Raw genomic sequence first — 21,910 nt, forward strand, 5'->3', positions numbered from 1 at the left:
TGCACATTTTAAGAGACTTATTTCTCTCTCTGGAGCTGCTTGCCAGCGCCTCGGCATGCACAGCCGTAAAATGTTTTATCAGAGCAGTTTGGTTTTAAGGAAAGTGCTGAGGAAGGCAAGAAATTAATGAAGGGCTGTCAGGCTTCTTATGTGGAGCCCAGTGTGTCCCCCAGCGAAGAGTGACAGAGCGATGGCTCCGAGTGCCTTTGCAGGAGCAGTTTTCTTCCAGCCTGGACATCTCTACCTGAGTGGCCATCCTAACAGTTGCAGAACTGGTGCTGTCAACTCCAGCCTTCCCAAACCCCTCAGTAAAGCACCCAGAATCTTGAGGGTTGTGACAAAAGATGAGGAAGGTGAAAATCAGTTTGTGTGCATCCCCCCACAAGACTGTGTGACATAAGCACTGATATTTATTACATTAAAGCAAGTTCTAGAAATGTTCTTCATAGATACCTGTAGAGCTGGATCCTGGCTGTGGATCCAGTTTCTGCATTAGGTTACCGGATGTTTTTCCTTCATTATCCAGGTGCATAGTGGCTTTTTGGCTTTTGCTTAAATGCACCATTTTTAATGGCCCTTCTCATACGCCATTTCCACCACTGGGTTTCACATAGGAGTTGCGGCATCGAGCCCCATACACAAACACATGCCCATTAAGTAGGTATGCAGTCCTGTTCTGAATGTAAATGCTCGTCTGGCATGAGGTTATCTTACTTGTTTTTGATAATGGCAGTCATCCAGTGGGACACAAATGACAACTGGCTCATCTGCTTTGCAAGATGAAGAGAGAGCTTTCTGATTCAGTTGAACCACAGTGGATTCATTATAATGCTGCAAATTTCAGTAGAGTTCTTCCAGGTCAATATGGATCTGACGCAGATCAACATCTCACTCAGCATTTAAATTATTTATCAAGCACACTGGCTCCTCAGGGCTAACGAAACATTGCTCCTTTCACCCTCAAGTGTTGAGTCGGTTCAAATAACCTCCAGGGCAGCCGGCTGGATTTGGGTTATAAATAACTTGCTCTGTTGTTGTTACAGTGTAGTGTTTCAGTTAGATCTTCAGTCTGTTTATAATGGCTGGCTCTCTCCAATTAAATGCTTTATTGAGGTTGATTGACTCAGGGTTTAAGAAAACTGTAGGAAAAAGATTGTTTCAATATTGGTGAAGTATGTGAAAGAATCATTTACACCATAGACTAGGGATAAGAGAAAAAAATGCACCATCTCTATATGAGACAGCAGAAGCAGAAAGGCCTGTTTAACTGTGAGCAGGATGGGTTTGCTAAAACCTTGGACCAGCCTCAGAGTTACTTTGCAACATTGGTATTAAAACTTGAAGAAGGGGTATCTTTGCTGGCATGCCTGCGCAGAGAAGGACAGACTACTGCATGCAGCATCAGCTGACGTGAGGGATCTCTGACACGAGTTTTATCGCTGCATTTGCTTAAAGCAGTGCTGGATGTGGTTTTCCCACATCTGAAGGGCTGGAGGAGCCCTGCCTTGGCAGAGCAACTATCCTGCTGTCTGCAGTGCTGGGAAGGTGCGCCCTGAGTGTTTTAGCTCAAACTGGGCAAATACTGTTCAATGTTGTGCTTGTCCTCGGGCTAGGTTTTCTGAGAAGTCTGATTATCAATACTGAAAAACAGGACAGGACTGTTGTTAGCTTTAGGCAAGGTAGGCAATTTGATGTGGGCAGCAAAACCACTTGCAGAACTGAGAAAGGTGGAGGCTCTCCATGTGTCTCTGCAGCAGTGGCAGGGCCATGTGCAGCCCGTGCAGGCTCTGCTGCGGAGGTGGAGGGACTCCCAGACATCCTCCTTGCAGGGACCTCGGGACGCAGAGCCCAGCACAAGCCACATCCTGCCCTCTGTCTGATAGTGCTGTAGGGCTCCTTGTCCTGTTTTGCACCAGCTCTTCCTCCCTGTTGTGCTAGAGAAGAGGTCCATGCAGGTGGCCAGTGGCTCTCTAGATGTACAACTAGCCTTCCTGTACAGCTACCATCTCTTGCACAATATAGAGACCACAGGTTGTGCTCAAAGTCTGTCCTGATGCCATGCAGGTGACTGGGTAGGTGTTGTCACCTCTTGCGTGTCCTCGGTTCCCAGGGTTCTGCTGTGCCTACATGTCTGCAGAGCCACTGCAATGTCTCTCCACCATCTGGGAGAGAGTAAAGCCAGTGTAGGTGGCTTGTGTAAGGTGCTGGATGAGAACAGTCCAGAATGACAACCAGAGCAGTGAAGCGAGTATGGAAAAGACTCTTGGATGGGGAATGGTTGTATTGAGGGATGAGAGGGACTGGTGCTGTGTGGATGTAGGGTGTAGCCCATAAAAACTCCTCTTACCACATGTACAGGAGAGGATGGAAGGGCTCATGGCTGTGTAATAAAAGTATTCCTCCTGCTAAACACCCAAAAGCATGCAGAGGGAGGCCAGGATATCTGCATGAGTCAGTGTAGGATCAACAGCACTGGTTTTCCATGCAGAATTCATAGAATCATAGAATCATAGAACATTTAGGTTGGAAAAGACCTTTAAGATCATCCAGTCCAACCATTAACCTACACTACCAAGTCCACACTAAGCCAATTAAGGGTAGACTAGACTAAACCATGTCCCAAAGTCTACCACGTCTACCCGTTTTTTGAACACTTCCAGGGATGGGGACTCCTCCACCTCTCTGGGCAGCCTGTTCCAATGTTTGACTACCCTTTCCATGAAGAAATTTTTCCTGATATCCAAGCTAAACCTCCCCTGGCACAGCTTGAGGCCATTTCCTCTCATCCTGTCGCTAACTACATGGGAGAAGAGCCCAACACCCACCTCCCTACAACCTCCTTTCAGGGAGTTGTAGAGAGCGATAAGGTCTCCCCTCAGCCTCCTCTTCTCCAGACTAAACAACCCCAGTTCCCTCAGCTGCTCCTCATAAGACCTGTGCTCCAGACCCTTCACCAGCTTCGTTGCCCTTCTCTGGACACGCTCCAGCACCTCAATGTCTTTCTTGTATTGAGGGGCCCAAAACTGGACACAGTATTCCAGGTGCGGCCTCACCAGCACCGAGTACAGGGAAACAATCACCTCTTTGTCCAGGATGGTGCTAATCTGTAGAAGTGGGTTTATGTGTTCCTGAACAAACTTACTTTGTGATAGTGCTTGCCTGCTTGAAAACTTATTTGGGCAAGTCTTTAACAAGAGTTTGTCCCTTTTTCTCCCCTTCTTGGCCAAGACAGATCCAAGAGTCACGTGTCTCTTTTCTTGTTCTCCATTAGGCTCTGTGGGTATCCCCCCTTCTATGATGAAAATGACTCCAAACTCTTTGAGCAGATCCTTAAGGCGGAGTATGAGTTTGACTCTCCATATTGGGATGACATCTCCGAGTCTGGTAAGAAGCTGCTGCTCATTTAATTGCAACAACCATGCATGCGTGCCTGCCTGTTGCAGATCTCCTCCTCTGGGCGTGAGAACGCACCCTCCATCATGTGTGGAGCTCATTTTAACTGAAAATCATTGGGAACGTGCATTTCTTTTAGCTCAAATAGTTATGGGATGTTATTTCTGCAAGAGGGCAAATTAAGTACCATTTTGTCCAGTTACACACAAAGCACTAAAACATAGCTGGAACAGAAGATGAAGGTAGCAGAAGACCATCCCAAGAAGACAAAGCAGTTTAACTTCTCCTTCATATCCAAATAAAATGCAGATGGTTTTTGTGTCACTAATAATAATAAGGCAACCTAGTTCGACTCTGTTACTAGAACTGTACTGCAGGTCCGAGGTGAGTCTGCAGTGTATACAGCAAAGACAAACCCAGGAAATTAATAGCTTCCAAATGAGGTGGGTAAGCAGATTCAGAAACTGGGAGTACTGTCCCTGTAGTCAGATCCAGATAGCTGCCCATATGCTCGCCCAGTTCCCCACCCAGTGCAGAAGACTTTTAACCCACAGCGCCTGAGTGCCTGCGCTAGTCAGTCCGGCAGAGAGGCAGATACGTTACCCTGTTACAGGCAAATGTGCCTAAAGGCTTCTGGCTCCAGCGTGGCTCAAAGTCTGCCAGCATCAGTGCCTATAGGTGACAGCAAGGTGACAGCAGGGGCATGTTCAGTGTTGCACCCTGCGTGTGCCACTGACATGCTGTGTGGTCTCCAAGGGGTCACGCAAGCCTGGTGTCCTTGCTCTGTCCAACCTGGGGGAACATCTGCCATTTCATGCAGGAGAAGAAATGAATTCTAGGAACATTTTATCAGACAAAAATATCCTTAGAAATGCCGTTTTCTGATTCATTAGTACTACTGATTAAGGCAGGGGAGATATAAAAAGAAGTGTTTTATTTTCAAGATGATTATATATCCTGTTATCTCTGCATAGAACAACATTTCATGCTGCTTACATCTGCAGTCCAGATATCATTGTGATAGATTGCTTAAAAATGTATGTGATGAGAAATTTTTTTAAGCCCATAAGGGTTTTCTGAGAAAATATGAAGGTCTGCTGGCAGACCCCTTTGCATTTTGGGGGGAAAGTCCATCACCTAAATCAGCACAAAGATTTTCCTGCCATATTTGGCTTTGCTGTGGCTCCTTCAACTACTCTCTCCTGAAACTACTGGATGCATGCCATGCTGTGATCTCCCTTCCCTCCATTATAGTGTCAATTAAAAACACACTACTTCATACCCAAGGGAGTCCATTTTCCTCAGTTACTTGTTTTTAAATACGCAACATGTCCTCACAGCTACCCATGTGTGAGGTTGCTTGGAGTGAGCAATGAGAAGCTCCTCTTACTGTGGCATCTGACGTCCTCCTTGCCTTTCCCACTCAGTTTATGAGCATCTCCAACAGATGTGGCCATATGCAGACAGCTAAGATGGTCAGAGGCACTTGGGTGACCAGGGAGCCAGGAGCTGGCAGGCTTGAACTCTGCTCACTCTGAATTATTCATCCCACTTCTAGATACACCTCCAGGAGTAGACACCTTCAGCATTCACCTGCCATATTAAATAGCTTGGATTTGGTCCTAAGTCACTTTGGTTATATCTATACTAATAAATGGCAAATTACCCGGGGCCGTTTTCTGGCACTGTGGCCAGGTGGCACCTGGTAGCCTGGTCAGTGCTGTTGGCTGATCATCCTGCAGCAGAGCTGGACATGAACCGTATTCCTTTAAATTATTCTCTCTTTTTTTTTACAGCTAAAGACTTCATTCGAAATCTGATGGAGAAGGACCCTAATAAAAGATACACTTGTGAGCAAGCAGCGCGGCACCCTTGGTAAGCAACAGTCACTGCTGTGTGAAACCCTCAGGACAGAGAGCATTATTTTACATTCATGGGTGGAAGTGTTTTCTCTGTCACGTAGTATACTAACCTCCACTAAAAAACTCTGTGCTCTTGTTCTTACAACCCCTGCCTTTGTCCTCCAGATTTTCCTGGAAAACCATGATGGACTTTAATTTCATGCGTCAAACCTGTTGAGTATCTGTATATGGATTCAGTGACATGCTCAATTATGTATGTTGACTGTAGTGCAGCAGTGGGATATGCTAAAATGATTGAACCCAGAAATCATATTTTGGGGCACAAGATCAAATTCTACAGGTGTGCAGAAAGCTGAGTATCAACCTGCTCACAAGGTCCTTGCCAAAGTAATATCAGAGCACTTGAGAGCATCCCATGAAGTAGGAAGTCCTCATCTGTGCTTCACAGATGATAGTCCACCTCCTACTTGCAGTAAGGACCTGGTTTCACATGCTGTTTACCCTTTCTTGTTGAATGGAAGAGATAGAAAACCCTAGATAGGGATCAGGTCAGCTGAGACTGGATTGGCTATAGCAATGCTATCTCTCTGCAGTGACTACAGAAAAGTACCTGGTCTGACTGTATTCATAATTTAGACCTCTGTTAAGTGCTTTAAATTAGATGATACCTTTGCACATGGCTGACTTCACCAACACTACCCAAGTATTATGTAGCTGAAACAAGAGTGGCTTATGTACTTTTGACCAACCTTGAGCGACTGAGCATCACCCCATACTACCAACTGCACCAAAAAATGGGCTTTGGATGTCAGTCTTTTAGGGCAGGGATCGTTATACATGAAGTGAGATTTTGGTTGTCATAATAGCTGCAACAGAAAAGAATCAATGGCATGATATTTTCACCCCAGATGTGCATTAGACTGTGTTTTTATGCTATCACGATTACCACAAATACCATTTCCTTTTGTAGTTTTTTGGATAAGATCATTAAGCTGTGCATTTGCAGGGGAACCAAAGTTTTTCCTGAGCGTCCATAGCCCCTCAGAAAAGCGACTGGTCCAGTGTCGTAACAAGCTCAACAGCTTGATGGACTGCAAAACCATCCTGGCAATGCAATTTGAGCCCAGGGATCAGCCTCAAGTAGTGTAGTTGAGTATAAAATGCATGGTAAGAAAAGCACGGGCATAGAAGTTGTCGGTGAGTTTTAAGGTAGCACTGCTTTCTGCTGGGAGTTGGAGACTTTCATTCATAGGACAGTCTGCATCCCTCTAAGGTTGGGGAGCTTTATCAGTGGGGCTTTGGTCACCTCTGCTTCCTCAATAAGGGTTTTGGACATGTTCCTTGACCTTTCTAGCTCTGAAGGGACAGAACTTGGTACCCAGCTTAAAATCATGTTATATTTCAAAGCAGAGTAAAACTTAATGGCTGTAGCTCTAGAATAAATACTTCATTTTGGCTTCAAGGGGTTTATGCTCCTCTCTCTGACTGACTGGTTTGTCTCATCTCGTTGCTGCTTTCAGTTCTGGGACTAGATGGAAAGTAAATATTTTCAAAGGTTTTTACCATTCTGGCTTACTTGCTGATAAAGTTTTACCAGTACACAGGCTGATGACTTACCCCCATCATTAAGTAGCTATTTGGCACTCATGAAGGCGTTCAATAAGTTATGTACTCACACAAGTGGTAGAAATACAGTGAAATGGCACTGATTTCTCCATAGTGGGAATGATGTACCAATGTCTGACTGCAGATTGTCAGTCACTGTGATTACAAATCAGGCTGATGATAAGATTGAGGCTCAGCCTTTACAATTAAAAAGTTTTAGGAAAGGCAATTGCAGAAGGCAATGTAAATCATTGAGACCTCCATACCAATGACAATGAGAAACATTTTACAGGTGGTTATTAGCTGCATTAGTGGCTGACATCAATACAAATGAGAGATAAGGAGAAGTCAAGACCTGGGCCTGCCCTTTTTCCAATGTCCCATCAATAACTGCGTTGTCTGTGTAACAAAAAGGAAATCTGGGAAATTAAATCCAGCTTTTGTGAAATGAAAAAAAAAAAAAATTCTAAATGATACTGACCTGAGCCTCAGGAAATTAAACGAGTTACAAAAGTCAATACTAGAAATACAGAATAAACAACGGGATTGCAACTCCCAGCAGAGAATGAGGTGACCATTTGTATAACTCAGGCAGATTTTCCAAAGCCTTAAATCCAAGATACACAAAATGTAAGCATTCAGCTCTTGGCCCCTCTACATCTGTGTTGGTTGCTGGAGTGCAACAAAGAAACGTGGCACTTGTAAGACACACAGCTTCTGGGCCCTCCTAAAGGAAGAAAATGATAAAAAGTGTTTTCATTCCTTTTTTTTTTCTTTTTTTTCGTTTGCATGTCATGGCCAGGGGCCAATGGAAACTCACAGACTACTCCATAATTTTTTATATTTTCTACAGAATCCAATCTTCCATTTAAAAACAACGCCCCAAAAAGGTTTTTCCCCCATTTCTGTGGCAGGGGTCTTCTCCTGCCAGGCTGACATTGCAAGGCAATGGTTCATTTGCAGGGCTCCCTCCCAACCATGTAAAGCATGGCTCGGGGTCAGCCTTCGAGATGCCAGATGTGCAAATAACACCACAGAAGGGAGGGTTAAAATATTCACCATGTTTCCATACCCCATCCCAAATCTACCTCCCCTCAACACAGAGACAATATGTGCCAGTGGATTAAAGAGCAGAGGACAGTTGTGCAGTGAAAGCAAAGCATGGAGGTTTCCAAAGATAAGGCTTCAGATCTGCCTCTGTCCTCCCCAGTGAGCTCTTGAGCAAAACTCAGTATTTCATTTCTCCTTGCTCTGAAAAGCTTCCTGTAACTTAAATGTTGCAGTTATGGACCTCTCTGGAGAGTGGTGCCATGATTTTCTGGAAGGTTTGGATCCTGTAGGGACAAATGCTACTGAAATGCCTTTTTGGATAATCAAGGCTACTCACCCGGATATTAGCTGTTATTTCAGAGTTAGTGCTAGGATCTCCTTTTGCCAAGCAATTGCTCAATAAACAGTTTCCACCCACATTGCTTACGCCAGGAAATAATGAGGGTTTTACTGCTTCTTTTCTCATTCTAGCCATTATATCTGTTGCAATGGCATCATCCCCTCCCCTTTGAAGGAGGGGAAAGTCTTTTCGATGGAGGAGGAGGAGAGTTCTGTGCTTCCTCTCAATGGTCAGCTGTGTCCTTCTTTCAGCCTGGGCATATTTAAGTTTCCAACAAGTCCAGGCTTGAGTTCCTCTCTCTCATAGTTGCACTCAGTGTTGCCACAGCCAGAGGTAAGGGTGCAAGTGTTTAGCCAACAGAGAGAGGCAACCACAACTTTTATAATGTGGCCATCCTGTACCACCTTTTCACATGAGCATGCATTTTTCAGCATACATCCCCATTAGCAACACTACCTTCCATAGTGCCTACATAGCGTCTTCTCTGTGTGTGATCAAGAGTAATGAGGTACGTAAGACTATGGCCTTAGTGGAAAGAGATGGTCAGAGCAGACTTCAAGTGGTCATAAATGATACACTCTTGCAGAGTGCTTACACTTCAAGTAGCCCTTAATGGCATTTCATAAAAGGTATTTTTTTGTCTGCACAACTGGTTCTGTAGAGCAATGTAACTGGAGAAGCACCTTTGAACCCTAGAGTTCACATGAAGTGAAATCCTAATTCAGCTGAGGTTAATTAATGAGGTTGTAGTGAGGTGGGTGTTGGGCTCTTCTCCCAAGTAGTTAGCGATAGAATCAGAGGAAATGGGCTTAAGCTGCATCAGGGGAGATTTAGATTGGATATTAGGAAAAATTTCTTCACGGAAAGGGTGGTCAAGCATTGGAACAGGCTGCCCAGAGAGGTGGTGGAGTCACCATCCCTGGAAGTGTTCAAAAAACATGGCATGGCATGGCACTTTGGGACATGGTTTAGTGAACATGGTGGTGTTGGGTTGATGGTTGGACTGATGATCTTAGAGATCCTTTCCAACCTTAATGATTCCTAGTTTTTTACTTTCATTAAAAATAATCCAGCCACCAAGCCAGGAAACAAGAAATTGCTACTCTACCCTTAATTGGTTTAGTGGTGGACTTGGTAATGTTAGGTTAATGGTTGGACTGGATGATCTTAATGGTCTCTTCCAACCTAAATGGTTCTATGATTCTATGATTCTAATGGGATTTTTGCCACTGACTCCAGTGAGAGTTGGGGTTTGTCTCCTTGCCTCACCAGGGGAACACAGAACATCTACCCAAGTCACTGGGGCTGTGCAAATGGTAGGTAATTAATGTATACAATGATCCATGTGGTGACATTTTTCCAGCTTTCCCTTTTTCTTCCTCCTGTGAAATCTGCCCCTGCAGTATCAGATCATTGGGATCAGCTACAAATTAGGAAGAAATCTATTAAATCATGAGTACTTAACACATACATTATAATCTGATTGTGATAAAAATAGTTAACTGTGCATGAGATGGCTACCTGGCCATGAGATTTTGTTGTTTCAATATATAACATTTGTGAAGAACAAACTGATGCCAAAATATACCTCTAATTTTAATTGCCATGTTTTTATTAAAAACTTCCAAACAAGGCTTGCAAGAACTGGATCTTGCAAGATATTACATTTGTGCCTTTAAGGTTAATAGTCTCTTTGAATTTCGGGAAACTGTTCTAGAATAGCCAGCTATTCACATGACTAAATGTTTGTACAGGATCAGACCCTAAAAAAAGTAAATACTTCTTCCCAATGGCCCACTTTTCTGTGCTGTATCTGCTCCCCACATGCCTGCATTTACGTGATGTTTTGCTATTTATAATCAAATGGCCTTGGCAGGGGGACGGTATGTTAAACTCGGAGTTGGCAGAAAAGGAGGCTAATAATTGCAGTGAACTATGGTAGCAGAAACAGTACAATATGTAAGACTTGTTGGTATAATGATTACACCCCAGCCTGTACAATCTGTCCATTTATACAGATTTCTCCAGTTTAATATACAGGTGACTTATGCTTTCCATTAGAAAAGTTATTTATTTTATAGCATATCTTTCACTGAGGTTTGCACTGTTTATGGTGTGTTGCAAAGGTGCAATGTTCTGCTTAGTTGTTCCACTGTGACTTTTCGAAAAGGACGTGGAAAATGAAGGTAACAAAAGAGTGGGGTAATTTTGCTGCAGCTTGATACGTATTAATGTTTCCCTAGCTCATATTAATGACAGCAATTAAGTTTATTAAATATATTGCCATGTCAGAGCCCACATCCTGTTTAGGGCAGTCGCTCAGGCTGCAGTGATTAAGGACGAGCAGCAGAAACCCGAGGACCTGTTTTTTCCAGCTGTAGGATCACACTGTGCTCCCCATCAGGTCAAGCTGGGTCCTGCAGCCCCAAATTCAGCCTCCAGGCTCAGGTCAGAGGGAAAGAAAACAGTTCTCAGAGGGCAAGGAGAAGGTCCAACAGTTAGGAAGCTAGTATAGGAATTGGAAGGCATGTCATGAATTTATTTGTTCTGTCACGCATTACCCAAGCGACCTTCAGTGGGATTTAGAGCTGTGCGCTGAAGCCGGTTATGGCATCGAAGGCAACCTGGGACATCTAAATTAAAGGGTGATGTATGCATCGCCTCCCTGTAGAGACTGCGTAGGGTAGAAGGAGGTTGTGGCACCTAAGTTAGACACCTGTGTCCATCGGTAGAGTGTGGGCCTTGTCTTTCTCCACTGCTCTTAGAGATGGAGAGCAGATACTTGGGACGTGCCGACATGCACCCCCACCTATGCCGAAGAATTGCAAAGCTTTGGCAAGGATTGAGCCTCTGCAAATTGTGATCATGACCCTGAGTGTTTATTATGTGCCAGAGATCCTGAGCCAGATCATAATTTCCACCCAGGGAAACGACATGGTTTACAAAGAGCTCAGTTCTCAGACAATGTTGTTTGAAGTGTGAAAAGGGCTCCCTGAAGGGAACTGCTGATGTTTACAACATTAAATCAAACTCTTATTGAGTCCATCCCTGCACTCTATTTATTTTGGAGCATCACTGATACGGTATGTGCATGTGTATATTTATACGCATGCATGTGTGTATGTGTGTGTATATATATGTGTGTGTGTATGTATAGAAGAGTTATGATCCTTCAGCATTATCCATTACAGCTAACTCCATGTTTCCTGTCATCATACTCGAGTATTTCCAAGCACTGTTTGGCCAGCACAGCATTTGAGTTGGCTGCCTTCAGTATGAAGGTTCAGAAAATAATGGTAGACGAAAGACTCTGCCTGCCATCATGGGCAGGGAGGTTGTGAGAGACATATGCTTGCAGTATGCTAACGAAGAACCATCCAAAAGGAAATTTACTGGTTTTGTCTTTGCTGGAGGTTCCTCTCAAAGCTTAGGACTGGTATGGCCAGATAAATTGCTGTGATAGCTTTGAACCCAGATAGAGAGCTAAAATATCTACTAGATACTATGAAATAGTTTTTGATCATTAGATTAGAATCCTCTCATGCAGGGCTAAATTTTTTATGGTTATTAGTGAGAAATACCCTTCTTAGCTTCAGTGGAAGTATTTGTGATGGAGAGTCATCAGATTGTGGCCCTTGGTATCCAATTCTGTGTGTTGAGACAGTTATATATTTACAACTGGACCAACTTCAGCATGAAGTTCCCCAAACCATTATTAGGATGTAGCTGCTTTCAGGTGCTGCAAAATGGGGATGCCGAGAGAAAAGCCAGGTTCCAGTTAGGCTAATCAGTCCTTGCTCAGTTCTGGGTGATGCTAGTATGATAACAGATCATGCATTATTCTGATCTGTTTAATTTTATTTTTGTATACGTGTGTGGTAGGTGGAAGTAATATCTTTTACTGGGCCAACTGGTACAGTTGGTAAAAACAAGCCTCAGTGCTGACACAGTTAACTTCAAAGTTAACTGCAAAGCCAAGAACTATTGCTCAGGGTTTGACTAGATATGCATCAGTTTGATCATCTCTGAAACAGAAGATGGCTGTTTCTTAGGGAAAATGGAGCTGATTCCTATAGGAGAAGGGTATGTCATGCAGGGGAGGGAGGAAGGAAGAAAGATGCTAAGGTATTTTTGTCCTAAAATGAAAAGCAAGATGGTTTATAGCCTGTGGACTTGGAGAGTTAGGGAAAGGTGGAAGCATGATTATAACATGCTCTAAAACCAGTATCTCTATTAAATTCCATGCATTATCCTCTCAGCATAGGATCTAAAGATCATGATTAAATACATTCAGTATAGATGTGATGATGCTCATGATACCCACCTCAGCATGGGTTTGTGTGCCCAAAAGCTTATCTCATTTTTCAAACTCTTAACAGTTGATCATATAAAAGATATGACTTCAACCTGCTCACCTCCACCTCTCTTGCTTGTGTCCTTAAACCACCACATCTCCAGTGAAACACCAACAGCGAATGGATGTTAACATTTCTTTTGTTTTCCTAGAAGTAAAACTATACTATAAACACTATAAGCCATGAGTATTTTATAAAAGTTTGAAGATCCTCCAAGGCAAAATGCAGTATAAAAGCAGAGTCCTCATGTTACAGCATTGCACCATTAATAAGATAGTTCTTCAGAGGCGGCTTGGAGAGCAATCCCACACCCGGCTTTGGCAGCCAGGGCTGTGTTTTAGGCCACACCGTTCAGCATACCAGCACGTGTTTGAACGGATCCTGCTGTGCTAAATTAGCCCAAGCACTGCTGTTATTTTGCTCTGATTAAAAACTAGCATCTGCAAGGTGCTAATATTGCTAAAGGGACCGTGGATGTAGGATGGTCCCCACCACTGTAGCACCTGAGGGCTTCGCAGGGCATCTGTCCATCCCCTTGTGAAGTAAACAAATGCTATTCTGCCTATTTGGGAAACACCCAAATACCAAGACTTTTTTTCTGGAATTACAAGAATTGCATAGTGAACATAGAGTTAGCGGTGGTAGAAGACAGTTTGTGAACTATTGGAACCAGCAGTTTCTTATTGAAACCACCAGCATTTCAGAAAATGATCCCTAAGCTCAAAAAAATACATAGCCTGTATTTGAGCTACACGCCCGACGAAAGTTTCATATAGCAAAAATGCATTTGTGAGCCCTTGTGGAGACTGGCAGGAGAAATCTCCTGGAAGAGCTGGCAAGGGTATCATACCCCAAGAATTTGTTCTGTCCATGTTTCCAAAATAAAATTTGACAAGTGGGAAACATGATCTGTGCTTATACAGCTTGTTAACAAACTTGTCCATAAAGCAGAATGCTTCATTAGCTTTGGAGGAGTAATGTTCTTTGCAAATCTAAGTAAATTTTCTCTTTGCAGCTTGGTCTTTCTGATCAGTTACTGGACAGATACTTTGACTTGTAGCTGTCCACATACTAAGTGTTCAGCTTAGTTTTCTTCTGCAGATCTGTAGTATAACAGTCAGTGCTCGCGGCTGGTACATGTTGAGGGCACCTGCCTTCACCAAGGAGATGTTCTTGGACAGAGCAGAGTGCTCGTGTCATTTTGGAGTGACTCTGACTAGCAGTTTGCATTCCCACTGGGAAACTCTGCACTGAAAGGCTGAGTGGTGTGCAGGGAGAGTGGATGCAAATCTGCACACACTTGTGCACCTAAGCTAACGGGCTGTCCTGGTTTCGGCTGGGATAGAGTTAATTTTCTTCCTAGTAGCAGGCACAGTGCTGTGTTTTGGATTTAGTATGAGAAGAATGTTGATAACACGCTGATGTTTTTAGTTGTTGCTAAGTACTGCTTATGCTAGTCAAGGACTTTTCAGCTTCCCATGCTCTGCCAGGTGCACAAGAAACTGGGAGGGGGCACAGCCAGAATAGTTGATCCAAACTGCCCCAAGGGCTATTCTATACCATATGACGTCATGCTCAGTATATAAACTGGGGGGGGGTTGGCCGGGGAGCAGCGATCGCTGCTCGGGAGCTGTCTGAGTATCGGTCGGCGGGTGGTGAGCAATTGCATTGTGCATCACTTGCTTTGTATATTATTATTATTATTATTATCATTATTATATTGTTATTATTATCATTACTATTTTACTTTGCATCAATTATTAAACTGTTCTTATCTGAACCCAGGAGTGTTTCTCACTCTTACTCCTCCGATTCTCTCCCCCATCCCATCGGGGCAGGGGGAGTGAGCGAGCGGCTGCGTGGTGCTGAACTGCTGGCTGGGGCTAAACCACGACACGGGCCATGCAGGGCAGGCAATACAGCTAGATTCTTCTCAGGCTTCTGGTCAGCTCTTCACAGAAGTGACCTGGAGGCAGTCAGGGACACTCTGTGTTGTGTCCTTTGGGTCATGTAGGTGTGGCTGAGGTAAAGCTGTAGGAACTGCTTCAATTGATGATTTCACACTAGAGAAATACAGAAAATGCACTGTTATGGTGGGTGCAAGGCCAGCTGGGCTTTGTACCCATCAGGGAGTATATACTGCATGGGATCCATCAGGGTCTGTGCTGGGCCTGGCAATATTCCCTGTGAGGGACAGAGGATGGAACAGTGAACATGATGCTTAACGTAGATACTGCCTCACCAAGCTTTTAGCCGCCTGGCCCCAGTGGGAAATCCAGGCCAACTTGCCCCCTGTCAGTGGGAGAGGTGATCAGAAGGAATCCTCTTCAGAGGAAGATCTTCAGATCTTCCAGTTCTCAGTCAAACACCTCACTTTCTCCATCAACAGCATAGGGACCCAAGAGAGGATGTCAGGTGCCATTTGGGAGCCATGCTTTGCTCATGGTACCAGTTCTTCTGTCTGCTTGAGATAGAAGTGATGTGGCAGTCAGACAACTGCCCTTCCCAGTTGGAAGTGGGCTACCCTGAATGGGAAGCCTGCTCCTTCCTGCCCACAATCCTGCTGGCTCCAGTACTTTTGAATAACTCAATGTAGATTAGCTGAGTTGCAACAGGATGGGATTGGTGGCTCTCCACTCTTGGGAGATGGGGTTTAGTCCCTCACCTTCCTCCCAAGAGTAAGTAGTTCCTCCCATCTCTCTGACATCCTGGGTGAGTGTTGCCAGCAGGAAGGAGGGGAGCAATTTGGAGAAGACTGGTCTCAGAGAGCACCTCTTAGATGTGCCATTGACACAAAGGTAGAAGAAGCTGCATGTCCTTTGAAGAACAGGGTTACAGTTTGGAATGATCTGGGCAAAATGAAAAGAATGGCTCCAATTCATGGGACACATAAATGGAAACAGCAGGCTGGGGTATGTAAGCAGAGTTTCATCTTTCAAGAAACACAAAGCAGTGCTGCCATTCTGCTGCCTTAGTTGGAAAACAGCGAACAGTATGGGTACCGCCCTGTAAGGAAGCTGTGGACTAGTTGGAGAAAGTCCAGAGAAGCTCACTAGATCAGAGGATTAGAAATGTGAGTTATGAAGAAATAGTGAAAGAATCAGTTTGTTTAGTCTAGAGAAGAGAAGATGGAGAGAAGACATGATAACAGTCTTCAAATATGTGAAAGGATGCTTCAAAGACAAAGGGAATAAACTATTTTCCGTGTCTTCTGGGAGATAGTGGGGTGCTGGAATAGGCTGCCTGAGGAATCTCCATCTTCTGGAGATCTCTAAGGACTGGTTAGCCAAATATCTGTCAAAATTATTTTGACAGAGCTGGGGTGTGAGGAAGGAGGAGATGACTGCTGACCTTCAATTTTATTGGAGGTCCCCAGACTCGGAGGCTCTGGGCCTGAGGGATTATTCAATTTCTTATAATTTTTTATTGCTAATGGACATTGGTTTTCTACACTGTGGCTAAAAAAATAATTTCTGAAAATATCGCATACAACATAGGAGGCAATCTTTGCTTCCTGGCATCACCTACGTTAGATAGCGCTAATTACCCCAGCACATGACCCAACATCAGTTCACTATGGTGCCTACTCTTCCAACATATCTCATGCCTTGAGGAGTTAAATGAATCAATAGAATTCCCTTGAAATAATCATGTTTAGTAGAGATTTGAGTGTATCTTTATCTGTTAAAGAAACTGCGCAAGATCAGTCAAGTTTTTAGGTTGAGTGTTGTTCCGCTTAAGCTGTTTGTGCAGCTTGTGCTGCTTTAGTGAGCATCCATGTATCTGCTTTACTGTAAATCTACAGTAATCATGATGAATGGCTATGTATGTTGCAGGGTGGCAGGAAAATCTCCAGTGCAAACAGAAATCAGACAGGTTGGAGTGGCTCTGGAAGCTGCTGCATGGTTGAGGCTAAAAGTAGTCTCAGTCTGTTGATGTTAAATCTTTAGATGTAAAGGAAAAAAAAAGGTAGAATGTTTTCATCTAGGGCTGTAATGGTGACAGAAAGCAGCCGTGCACCAACAAAATAACGCCGTACCTCTTTGTAGCTGCCAGACCTACAAGCCTTATCTATGCTTGCTTTTATTGCCCTAGATTTTCCACCACTGCTGCCAGCAGAGACAGCGTTGGGAAGTTTGAGCCCTCAGGTGAATGAGATCATCATCACTGCAGGAGCAATCACACCTTGGACCAGCCTTCTCTGTTGAGGAGAAGAAGAAAGAGTATTCAAGGAGAGCAAAAGATCCCTTAACATTTGTTTTGTCCTTTTCAGGATTGCTGGTGATACAGCGCTCAACAAAAACATCCACGAGTCGGTCAGCGCTCAGATCCGGAAGAACTTTGCAAAAAGCAAATGGAGAGTAAGTGACCTGTCTTCAGGGATGACGGACACATAATTCTGCTAGCACTGCAGCCATGAGGCCACTCTTTCAGTGTGTTAGTGCTTTTGTGGCCCAAAATTTTGGTCAAAGTAGTTGGTCTGGTCTTAGGTTGCATGGTCTTGTGGGGCCTTTTAAGGTTAGTAAACCAAGTGTATAAATGTAGTGAGTGTGAGAGGTGGGGCTGGGGCTGCTCACAGCTATAGCACCAGCAGTTATATGCAGAGTTGGGGTCAGCACTGTGGGGGGACATGAAGCAATGCGGACACCCTCTGTGTTGGTGCAGGGAAGGATGTGTCAAATATGGCTTTCCATGTAGGCTGCTGCATCCCAAGTGAGTGCCAGAAGCAACGACGGGGAGCAGGACCAGGGCAGATATGCATATCGTTTGATATTGCTGTTTCTAGCTTAGAAACCAGAAATTGGGAAAAGTTTGAAAGATGATGGGCTCTCACTTCCGACAACTCTGAGCAGCCAGGAGAGGAGCAGAAGTAACCCTTCCACCTCCAATTTTTTAAACTTTCTTTCTTGTTTTTTTTCTCCAGCAAGCTTTTAATGCCACAGCGGTTGTGCGACACATGAGACGGTTACACCTCGGCAGCAGCCTGGACAGCGCGAGCACCAGCGTGTCGAGCACCCTCAGCCTCGCCGCGCCGCTTCCTGACGCAGCCACACGGAAAGATTGTGAGTAGCCAACATCCCGGGAAGGCTCCTGCTGTGGCAGCTGAGCAAATTCTCGGGATTCCCATTTTCTCCTTGACCCCCAGGCTGCAGTCCTCACTGCCAGTAGGTTCGGCTTTGTGCAAGCAGGTGTTTAAAATAAGGACTGAAAAGGGACCGATGCCTTCATTTATAGCTGGTCAAAAAAATAATCATTCAATTGGAAAAGTTTATGTACTAAAAAAAATGAGGTTTTAGCTTGGTGCATTTTTGAGGGAACAACACTGTTTCTTGTGGAGAAAAAGGGCTTTCCCTTGGGAAGAAGACCCAGACCCCCACAGCAAAAAAGTTTTGTATTTGGTTGAAAACTGAAAAAGTTTACTCAAACTGTTTATGTTTGAGTTTCCAGTATTATGATAAGACATTTTTCTGTAAAAATTGGCTTACTTTCCATTTTCCATGGAGGAGACTGATCCTGCCAGTCTGACCCAGCTCCTCTTCCTGGGCCAAATTAAGCTCCTGTGTGAAGAGCTTATTTGTCTGAGCAGGACTCAGGCTCTGTACACCACTATAGGACTTGGCCCACTGCTTTGTTTGCTATATGCTATAATTGAGATTTGCAAGCTGCCCAATGGAGTCAGATGCTTGGGATATAGATTTTTTCTGAATGCCAGGGAAGGAGACATGGCAGCGAAGGGATCATTTGGAAGACAGAAATGCGTCCTTTGCAATGAAGCCTATTTAATCTCTGGCTTCTGAGCATTTCTTTTATTCCCTTCTGTCCATCTGTAGAGATTTTTATGTCATGAAATGGAAGGATGTGGACTTTACAATTAGAGGAGATTATTTTAAGGTGCGGCACCAAAAAGGAATGCTAATAGCTTATGGTATTGCAAGTCAGTGCTTACTTCACTGGGGACTGAAGTGGTCATTTCTAGACTACACCCAGCACCATTCTGGAACTGAAAGCACCTGCCCTTCAGGATGGATTTTGGATGGTGCTGCTGTCTGCCTCTGCCACCCCTGCCCGCCAACCTCTGCTCCTTGACGAGGACATGCCACCAGCTGCAGTGCCCGCGGCTCTCTATGGAAGCTGTGGTTTCTCTTGCTGTCATGGGCACCGTTTTCCCCACGGCTGGGGTGGGATCTGCCTTGAGAGCTGTGTGAGATGTTTTGCCCAGCCTATGCTGAGGATGAGCCAGAGGAGAGTCCCTTCCCTCTGCATCCCAGGCCTGATGAGGATTCATGCCCAGTTCCCAGTTTGCAATGCCCAGTGCCAGATCCTACAGCTCCTGCCGAAAAAACATCACTGTGCTCCTGGCACACATCTGGCATCTGCAAAGGAGTGATGCAGCACTGACCGGCCGCAGAGCACTTCCAACCATGCACTGGCGATGCAGTGATGTAGAAAACAGGGGAGAAACGCGCCTTTATTTTGGTTCCTGCTGCAGTATGGCTAAGCTGGACCCCAGTTAGGTCTAGCACATCTGATGGCATGCTTTGGTGTTAAACTGGTGGGTGATTTAACTCCATCCATCCATTTGATTAATCTCAAATGGTGTTAATTAATAGCATTCAGTAGTCTGAATAGTAAAGCAAAAAACATTTGTGAACAAGAAGGGTGGGAAGAGAACAAAGTCTGTTAAGCTGCTACAGAATCCAGCAGGTCTCTGGACAGAATCTGACCATATTTTGCACTGGTGCAGAAGTCAGCCAGGATACGAAGGATAAAACCAGCTGTGTAAAGATAGGTCAAGTTTTTTCCTATAAGAAATAGGAGGCAGAAAAGTATTGAAAGATCTCCAAGCATCCCAGGTTAAGTCCAGCTTGGCAGACAATACAGAAGAGCTTCCCTTCCTCAAAGAAATTAATTAAAGAGTTAGGAGATGCTGGAGCCCCAGAGAACGAGTGAGGAGAGCCAGCAGAAAATACAAGGAGTGACATTAAGAGGGAGCTGACATATCACATGCACTCCACCAAATACCTCCTGCAGGGAAAAAGGAAACCTCTCAGGTCTCTGTCCTGCCTCTTTCTTTCTTAGTGGTTTTCTCTGGGGACAGATTTCTTGCACGAGAAAGATCCCATGCAGCAAGTTACATGAAACAGCTGTGCCACCATTACAGAACATAATAATGCCTAATGCTATTAATAGACATTTAATGAGCTCTCCAAATAGTTTCAAATGCAGCAATTTCACATCATTGAAGACAATTAAATACAGCCTTCGCCTGAGAGTAGGTTATGTCACGCGGGATCCTAATTCTATTCTCCGTATTAGGGCAGAACAGAGATGATGCATTAGGCTGGATTATGCTATCTGTCAGGAAAGTCTAAGTGAATCAGTCGGGATTTCTCAGGTGTATTGGCCTGATTCTCAGTCTGTGCCTGTTTTATTCTGTTTAGACATGGTTGGACTGCCTAGATTAATGACAGGACCTAGTTCTCCGTATTTAATAGATAAATTGCAGCGTGAAGCCAAGGTGTCAAATGTTGATACTGCTGGGAAATGGGATGTAGCCAAGTGTAGGTGCAGCATAGTCATCCCTGAGGTTGAAATGCCACCTTGAAGCATGGAAAAGTAGTTAAAAGTCGTAACAAGCGTCAAAAAGATCCTGAGTAGTCAAGGGGCCATATCAAACTCCAGTCCAAGAATATATTTGATTTCATCCATCCTTTATTCACCATGCTGTAAAAATGAACTGTATTTCTAAGCACTCTGAGCCTGCATCTTGTCAGAGCAAGGTGACTGTGCTGGATCCTCCTTCGGTGGCTTTTCTCACACTGGAGCTACCTTTGCACGTCAGTGCCTACAGGGCTGCCAAAGTGCATGCAGAGCTGCATGTGCCGGCAAAATCTAAGGATCTCCTCGGTGGGGTCTCAGCAGCTCCTGGGAGAGGGGTAGTGCATCTGTGGAAAGCTCTGGCAAGGATATATTTAATTTCTCTTCATTAATGCTTTCCATAGAAACTGCTGATGTTGTGCTGGAATAGCAAAATCTTGAATCTGTCATTCAAAACCTAGCCTACTTTGGGTTTTCAGGGGTTGTGTTTTGGAGAGCTGTGGTTTTTAAAGCTGTCATGGAGGGTTCGCTGGAAGTGGACACTTTCTATAAACTTTTTAATTTAGCTAACCCCTCCCCCCATTTTTTTCATAAAAATTATCTGTCAGAAGTCTTTGACTAGTTCAAAAGGAACTGCATGGGTAAATTTTGGGTCCAGATACTCAGCCTACATCAGCCTACATCTCTTAGCTGGAAGTCCTGGGGACATACCAGCAAAACCTGGAGCAACATAAGCTGTTGCTAGAATGATGTCCAAGTCACACAAATTTACATTCCCTCTAGGTTTACTGGAACTTACCAAAGAATTTGACCCACTGTACTTTTTTATCAGCAGCTTTGCAGGAAGCCTGGGGAAATTTTTTTAGTCCAGGTGCACAGTCTGTTCATTTAGCTAGATGGCCATGATGAGAAGTTTAATCATCTTTAATATGCCCATGAGGAAAATTATTCTGAGCAAGTACAATGCTGGATGGATTTTTGAATCCCAGAACTCTTTGTCTTCAGCCCCAGAAACGTGGAATCAGTCTGGTTGAACATGTACCAAAGCTGGACATTTATTCATTGCGCATCAGTATGCAACTGCTGGTGGTGGTAGTAGGCGAACAGCCGTGGGCCAGGAGGGCAGAAGATGCCCCGTGGAGGTTCCCAGCCAACCCATCGCTGCAGGAAGAGGAGGAGTGCCATCTCCAGCTGTGGTCCCCTCCGCTCTGTAGCATGCTACAAAAGAAACGCAGCTTTGCCCGCATTCCCGCCTCCAAAAATAACATTTCTAACTCTGTTTCTGGCTTTCCTTTTAGGTATGTCTCCATCCACTCTCTGTAGTTTTGTTTCATCTGCTTCCTCAGGCGTTTCTGCGGTAGGAGGGGACCGGAGACCCAGACCCACCACAGTGACCACAGTGCACACAGGGAGCAAGTGAGAGCCGGGGCGGCGAGGAGTGGGCAGGCGGCTGGGCTGGCAGGGCTCCTCTGCACCATCCCACCCTGCAGTGCACGCTCAGCGAAGGACTAGAAGAAAGAAGATTTTTTATGGCCATATTTTATACTGCAATTCTGAAATGTTTCATTTATCACAAACTGCAATGACTCCAGGGGGAACAGATCTAACACTCTCTGGTGCTGTACATATATATATACACATATATATATAAATATATATATATATGTGAGTCTAGCAATGTTCTAACTAATGAACACTCATTCTTT

The 21,910-nt window shown here is 44.4% G+C and overlaps 1 protein-coding gene across 1 annotated transcript in view; it reads left to right on the plus strand.

Moving 5' to 3' along the window:
* Positions 1–21,624, plus strand: part of CAMK1D (calcium/calmodulin dependent protein kinase ID) — a 225,865-nt gene extending 204,241 nt beyond the window's left edge. Inside the window, exons 7-11 of the mRNA XM_075716484.1 lie at positions 3,272–3,384; positions 5,190–5,268; positions 16,879–16,966; positions 17,530–17,668; positions 21,503–21,624. Of these exons, the coding sequence (XP_075572599.1) occupies positions 3,272–3,384; positions 5,190–5,268; positions 16,879–16,966; positions 17,530–17,668; positions 21,503–21,624 (541 nt within the window). The remainder of the gene's footprint in view (positions 1–3,271; positions 3,385–5,189; positions 5,269–16,878; positions 16,967–17,529; positions 17,669–21,502) is intronic.
* Positions 21,625–21,910: the final 286 nt, after the last annotated feature.

This window comes from Pelecanus crispus, chromosome 1 (assembly GCF_030463565.1).
Source record: "Pelecanus crispus isolate bPelCri1 chromosome 1, bPelCri1.pri, whole genome shotgun sequence".
Classification (NCBI taxonomy): domain Eukaryota; kingdom Metazoa; phylum Chordata; class Aves; order Pelecaniformes; family Pelecanidae; genus Pelecanus; species Pelecanus crispus.